We start from the raw sequence: 7,799 nt of genomic DNA, 5'->3' as shown, positions 1-7,799 counted from the left end.
GATACATAGACTAGTGCATGGAAGTTTATGACAATAGAGTTGAACCATTTTGAAATGCCTGAAAGTTCAAGTGTTTACAATTTCAAGCCCCTAGTTATTCATCGAGTAGTATTGAATCTGTAAGTATATTTGGTTTAAACTGAAATTACTCAACTCAATACACCAAACAAATTCAATAGCTTCTTTTTCTTTTTCTTTTTTAATAATGAAACAGTGCCATCAAATTGTTTGGGAAAAAGAAAATCGATTAAGTTTCTTAGTCATTAATGCAAAATACCTAAGCTAGTTGTTTGAATATTGTATGGTAATATACTTTATAATTTATAAAGGCTATTATTACATATATATAAATATACATTTTATGCTTGTTGTTTAATTTTAGTGTTCTTAACATACGATTGATATAGGGCAATTTAGTACATGCCGGAGGAAGAGTTATTTGTTCAGCCGAAGGAGATTTTCAATAATACAATTACCAGAGCAAACTAAGTACGACGGTAATAAACTGATCCAAATAACCCAAAAATCTATTAAAATTTTAGTATTTTTTTTTTGAAAAAATACATGCACTGAATCATAGACCAAGATGCATTTGTGGTAAGAACAAAAAACTTGCACTAGCATGAGTCAGTCACACACAAGCTAGCTAAAGTAGTGGGAAAGAAGAAATTACAAGAATCCATACTTTTACTACACTACAAGATCAGCAACATTCCTTTATCCATGAGCAAGATAGATATTTCTAGTTGTTGATTTCTCTAAATGGGGATCTTATGTCAGAATTTGCTTCAAGTTTCTTCACTGCAATGGGACTATTCACATTCTCACTCAGATAGCTAGAGTGTTCATCCTCAGTAGAGGGCATTGTTGTCTGTAACAGATCCATTAGTTGTTTGTCTGAACTGGAGATCTCACTAATCTTGTCACTCAACCCCTCAACCAATCCCAACAAGTTTTCTCTTTCTGATGATAACTTAGTGACATCTTCAAGTAAGTTTCTTCTCTCACTCTTGAGCTCTTCAATCAAAGCATCTGACTCTTTCAGCTTTGTCTTGAATTGAAACCCCAAATTCTTCATTTCCAACTCTTTTGCCTCCAATTCTGCTTCAACTTCAACTGCTTGCCTCTTCAAAACACACATGGAGTTTTGCTGCAGTTCCAGTTTCTGCTTTACATTATGGATGTCATCCTCAAGTTCAGCAATCATAAGCTTCTTCTCTTCAATTTCTAGTGCAGCCATAATCTGGGCAGCAGTTATTTTCTCCCACGCTTTATGTGTCAGATTAATCTCTGCCTGTTTCTTGGCGAGCTCTGAAGAGAAAGAAATTAACGAGTTATTAAATTTATCTTCAAATGATCCCACAAGCTGCATCAACTCATTTATTCTCTGGTTCTTCTGTTCCATAAGCTCTTTTTCATGCTCAACTGTTCTTTCTGCTACAATTCTTGAGAGCAAAACTTCCTAAAGTTCTCTTCTCAATGATTCTTGCTCCAGCCATTCAACTTCTTTCTGGAGCTGCTCTAGGATCTTATCCTTCTCTCTTATCGTTTGGAGAAAGCTTGCTTTCTCTGACTCCAAGGACATGGCTGTTTTCATCTCAGCTGAGTTAGCAGCAGCTTCTCTTGTTTTGAGATTCTTCTCTAGTAACTCCACCTGGTGCTGGAGTTTATATATTCTATCATCTTTCTGTTCCAGCATACACTGAAGATGCTGTTTTTCTTGCTTGGTGATTTCCCAACATCTACTTGTGAAAGAAGAGAAGCTTCTAACTCTTTACGCATTTCATAGTTTTCTTCAAGATAAACCAATAAGCCTTTGGCAACTGATCTCCATATGTACAGTTCAAATTCAATTTCATTCCCTTCACAGATTTTCTCAGCCAGCTCAGTGTGTGTTATGTCTAGTTCGATGCATAATTCCCTCAGTTTCTTTTTCAAAACACTTTCCATTTGCAAAATTTGTTCTCTTAAGAAGATCTCACACACAAATGATTCCATGATCATTTCCTCATACTGCTCAAGATCTTTCTGCATTAAAAGCTGCTGCTAACCAATGGCATCCAATGTCTCACCTCTTCTCAACAAAGATGCAACATTCTCATGCTCCTTCTCAATATCTTTCTGTAATCTCTCAATGGTAGCATTCTTCGTCTCCAGCTGCTGCATCAATAGGGAAATATTCCGTTCATTCTCTTTTTCAGTCTGGTCTATTTGAGCCTTTTCATCTGCAAACTTCATTTGCGCCTCAAAGATAACGTCTTTTAACACCAATAACATCACATAAATCTCCTCATTCTGCTGCAAGCTTATACAGCGACACTCTTCCAAGTCCATTCATAGTTTCTTCAGTCTTGCATCTTTACTATCTAGCTGAGACCTACACTTGTTGAGATCTCCTGTCATCATTTCCAAATGGTACCTCCATTCAGCTTCTTTAGCTTTGAAATTTGCAAAAAAATCTCCTTGGGTCTGTTCCAACTCCATTCTCAGTGCTTTTATCGTTGCATCTCTACTTGCTAACTCAGACCTACAGTTGTTTAGGTCACTTGTAACATTTTCCAGTAGAGAATTCATTTCAGCTTCTTTATCTATGAGACTTGCAGAATGGACTTCATCCATTTGCTCCATTTATATCTTGAGCTTCTTAATCTTTTCATCTTTACTCTCTAACTGAGGCCTACACATGTTGAGATCTCCTGCCATCATTTCCAGTTGGTACTTCCGTTCAGCTTCTTGAGCCTTGATATTTGCTGTAGAGTCTCCATGGATCTGTTCTAACTCCACCTTGAGCTCTTTTATAGTTGCATCTCTACTTGCTAACACAGACCTACAGTTGCTCAAATCATTTGTAACCTTTTCCAGTTGAGAGTTCCTTTCATCTTCTTTAACCTTAAGGTTTGCAGTGAAGTCTTCACGCATTTTCTCCAACTCCATCCTTAGCTCCTTTAACATTGCATCTTTATTTTCTAGCTGGTGTATCCATTCATCTTCTTGAGCCTTGATACTTGCTGCAGAGTCTTCACGGATCTGATTCAACTCCACCCTGAGCTGTTTTATGGTTTCATCTCTACTCTCTAGCTGAGCCATACAATTGCTCAAATCATTTATGACTTTTTCCAGTTGAGAGTTCCATACACCTTCTTTAGCCTTGAGATTTACAGAAAAGTCTTCACGTACGTGCTCCAACTCCATCCTGAGCTCCTTCAACATTGTGTCTTTACTTTCCAACTGAGACCCACAATTTTCCAATTCCTGTGTCAATGTTTCAAGCTGGGACTTCAATTCAGCTTCTCTAGCCTTCAGATTTTCAGTAGATTCTTTGTGCATCAGCTCTGAACATTTGAGCTTGTTTCGCAACTTTGCCACAGAAGGTGAACCTGAAGCCTTTTGGATTAGAGCTTCCTGAAATTCTTTTAGTGAAACCTATACCTCCTGCATTTCTTGCTCCATTTGTCTTTTCTGATATTCCATCTCTTTAAGAAGTATCTCCTTTTTTTCAAGTGCATGTCTTAGAGATGCAATTTCTTCGTTCCTCTTCTCAGTGAAGCAGATTTGACAATGTTTTCAATGATTACCAGGATGCAAAATCCCAACTAAAATTTTAGTATTATTATATAATAAATCAAACTCAGCTAATCATATGATTTAAGTTTATATATTTTGCTTATGGAATATTTTTAATTTATATAAGCTCCTCACATTCACAGTCTGTGCATATATGTTAGCATGCAAAGTTACGACTTACATGGTTGAACATAATTGTGACATGACTTTTTGATTTATTGGGTTCTCTACACAAGTTTCTAAATTTCTTTAACTCTTTCAGAAATTCAGAATTGGAGGGAACTTTATTTGCAGCAGTTTGCAAGAGGTATGTTTTCTTTTATTTTTGTTAAAATACTTTGCAAATGTTAGAGGAGTTTGAATATCTTAGATATTCATCCATAGTGAAGTAGGTTCTGAGATTATTATTATTGTGTGCTGCGGTGATAACGGAAGGTTGAGAACTTGTGTGTATTAGTGAAGTAGGTTCTGAGAAATTTGTGTGCTGCGGCGAGATAAGGAAGAAAACTTGTGTGTTGATTGAATATTTTGAATTGATAATGATTGATGGTTGGTTAATAAATATGGCTGGAATGTTTTCTGATTTTCTGTTAGTTATTTGATGTATATCTAACAAACTTCAAAAACCATAGAAATTTGAAAGTAGAATCGAAACCCATGTGGGGAAAATCGAAACCATAGAAATTTAGTCATCAATCAACTAAATACAAAGTGAACTTGAAAAATCTTAAGGTGAACTAAAACCATAATCCATAACTGCTTAAAACAACTCCTTTTATACTTTGCATCTTTGTTATTACAATAATAAAATACATTTAATCACATTGTAGAAAAATCAGCAAAAATAAAAATCAAATAATCACATTTAAATATGATATAGGAAAACATGGCTACCTTTACTTATCAAAACAAAAAAGGAACACAAGAGTCTTATCCTCCATCCCTTAGCTCAAGAGTCTCGTACACTCATAGTTAAACAAAAAAGGAACACAAAATAGCTGAATCCCAATTCTAAGAAACGTTTATCTGAACAATAGAGCCAATAAAATTAATTTTACAAACAGAGCATATCAACAGATTTAGTTCCAACAACAATTAATTTAATACAAATAGCATATCAAACATAAAAATATAGAAAATAAAAATAAAATACCTCACTTTTCTCCTGTGTTCTAATAGTTTTCCCTCCCTTAGTTCATAAAATAGAAATATCGTATGAACTAAACTTGTAAGAAGAATCATATTAACAATACTAAATACAAAAATAATTCATAGAAAAAAAATAGTTACTATCAGTGAGTGATCTAGGTGTGTAGGACCATATGGCTTAGTGTACAGCAAGAATTATTTGTTCATTTTTTGTTTCTTTCCCTTAGTTGCCTAGAAGCAAGGCAACACAGAAAGTAGGATCAATAGGAAACTTCAGAGGCTTTTGATGTCTTCATCTAATGCTTAGAAAAGAAATTATGCATTAAATTATGCATTACTTAAAAGTATAACTATAAGACAGAGAAAATAACGAAATACCATACCACTATGGTTACACGGTATGAGTCCTTTAACAGCCTTAGTGAAGCATGGGAACCTATATAGCCAGCTCCACCAGTTACCAGCACATGTGTTACTCCAGCTTCTGGTTTAGAGAACTAGACATAGAAGAAAACCTTAACTTGATCAATTGTTATGCAAATTATGTGACTAGACATTTTATTATTATTATTATTTAAATTTTAATATAAATACTTAATCAAAGTTTATAATGACAAGTCTTAGATTTGCATATAAAATCAGAAACATACCAAGTTGGGAGAACTAAAAATTGGTGACTGCTTGAACCAGAAAATTGAAAGACTAATAAGGAAAGCAGCCAAAAAGATCCTGACAGAAAAGTTGTAAAATGTAAAATTAAATAATAACAAAACAAACTTAAATGACCATAAAAAACACATACATATTAAGTAATTAACTTTATGATTTTTTAAATTTATTATTTATTGTATGTTGACTTAAGAGATAGATTTATTATAAAATTCAGAACTAAATAATGGGTTTATATGAATAATAAATTAGAAAAGTTCCTTCATTTTTCTTTCCTATCCATAGATCGATGAACCAAAAAACAAACAACACCCCTTTAACTTTTTTCTTCCACTTTTTCGGCTACCAATCAAACAACTTTTTATTATTCTGCCTCTGTTTTTTTTTCTTTCCTCTTGTGTTTTCTGAATACAAAACATACATAGTCATAATGTATCTTTATAAAATATAAGACACGTGAATAACACTAATGCCAAAATGTCCTCTAGAAACTACCAAAAGTGCATGCATGGCTGGATAGCTCAGTGGTTTTCTATATCGGATTAGCATATATGATCTAAAATCTGAATGGCGTTATATTTAAAGAAGAAAAGAACAGTGTATTATTGTTATTATTATAACAAAAGTAAGCAACAGATAAGAATTGCAATGAGTACTTTTTTATTAGGTTCAATCAATGATAAGAATATGCATGACTACAATTACAGTTGACACTTTCGGGGCTTTTGAACTTCTCACCTGGTTGTTTTGTAAATGTATCCCATATACTAACTCCTTTATTTCCCTCATCAGAAGCTCCCTCAAACTACCATATTGAAATAGATATCAAATTCTTGAACTGACAATACTCTTTATATATATATAAATATATATAATATTTCTTTGAGATGAGGATTGGAAATGCCAGAATTATCTCAAGTTTAGCAATAAGACTAAATAAACAGCTTAAATTCATTTCTGAACTCAAAATCAAGTAATTTTAAAAATCAAATCATATAGTATATTTTGGTTGATACAATTTTGTATTTACCATTACATAGACTTATCAAAATTTTTCTTTTTGTTGGTTAGAACAGGACAACTAAATTGGTGATCATGTTGGATAAAAATTGGCTACGCTTCAATAGGTAATAAGAATTAGGGATTTAATTAGTGCTAGCTCAGTAAAATTAGTAACTTACTGTATTTGTTACTAATATATTATAAATATGAACTTGTCTTTGAATTGTAGAGCCTCAGATGAGTATAGAGAAGGCGCTAAGAATTTTGTAGAAATGTCAGAAAAGCTAGTTGGTTATCCAGAAAAGTTATTGTATTTTTTTTAATTTTGATGTTGAATTCATGTCTTTCTATCTTACTTGTAAATAGAATACATCTTCTCAGAGCGAGGAGCAATCAAATGTCAATGTTCAATCAAATTCTCATGTTCATTCCACTCAGGTAATTATGATACTAATAATATGAAAATGATAAAATCTAAAACATATAATATTCAATATAAAATCATTTACTGCTGCTGAATTTTTTATATTGATATATTGTTAGAGTGTCAAGAACCACACATTTGGCTCAAAATGCAAAATATTAGATTGGATTGGATCTGGAGAAATTATTGCAGAAGGTTATTTTATCTCAAGTGACCCAAAGGATGAGGTTCACCATGTTCCTCTTGGGCCTAATGCTATGAAAGTGGGGATAGATCTTGTGAGAAAGAATGATGCATTTCTGTGGAGGCCTTCAACAATTATGTCTACTATAGATGATGCTGTAGGTAGTATAATTGCATGGCCAGCTGATAAAGTTATAATTAGGTAATTAACGTTTTTTATGTACTCTTTTAGTTTACTATAACTTTAACTTGAAGCATTACTTATTTAAATTTTGTTGTAGCTAAACAAATGGACTCGCAACAAAGACAAGTGCACAAATGATGATGAATTGAAGGATGGAGCAAGTTTCACGCATGGTTTACTTTTGTGTATCTTGTAATGTTTCTATTTTTCATTTTTGAAGTAAAAATTGTTCAAGATTATAAAACTTTATTATGTTATGCTTTCAAACTTAAGTTAGAACTAAGATCTCATGAAGTAGACACATTTGTGGTTTGAATTAGTTATTGTTTAATGCAATACTTATGGTTTATCAATCTATTGAGAATTACATTTTATGATTAATTTTGAATTTTTTTATCAAAATACAATAATGAAAATCTTTTAATAAAAAAAAAACCATATAAGTATACTTATCAAAATAAAATTTAAAATTTTATTACTATATGTTATGATTTAAAAGCATATTATAAGCGTAAAAAATTGTTATGGTTTATATAATATAACAAACTAAAAATGTTATCAAAATAATCAAATGTAACAGTTGAAAAGTGTTATGAAAAAAATACAAGATTAAACTTCAAATTT

General features: G+C 32.4%; 1 protein-coding gene across 1 annotated transcript; it reads right to left on the bottom strand.

Annotated features, from left to right (window-relative positions):
• Positions 1–580: 580 nt before the first annotated feature.
• On the bottom strand, positions 581–1,457 carry LOC133802337 (uncharacterized). The gene has a single exon (XM_062240635.1). It carries the CDS (start codon positions 1,403–1,405, stop codon positions 743–745), a length of 663 nt encoding a protein of 220 aa, XP_062096619.1. The 5' UTR covers positions 1,406–1,457; the 3' UTR covers positions 581–742.
• Between the last annotated feature and the right edge of the window lie 6,342 nt (positions 1,458–7,799).

The sequence above is a fragment of the Humulus lupulus genome, chromosome 9 (assembly GCF_963169125.1).
Source record: "Humulus lupulus chromosome 9, drHumLupu1.1, whole genome shotgun sequence".
NCBI lineage: Eukaryota > Viridiplantae > Streptophyta > Magnoliopsida > Rosales > Cannabaceae > Humulus > Humulus lupulus.
The sequence above is the reverse complement of the archived record's forward strand: the minus strand, read 5'-3'. Positions and strand labels throughout refer to the sequence as shown.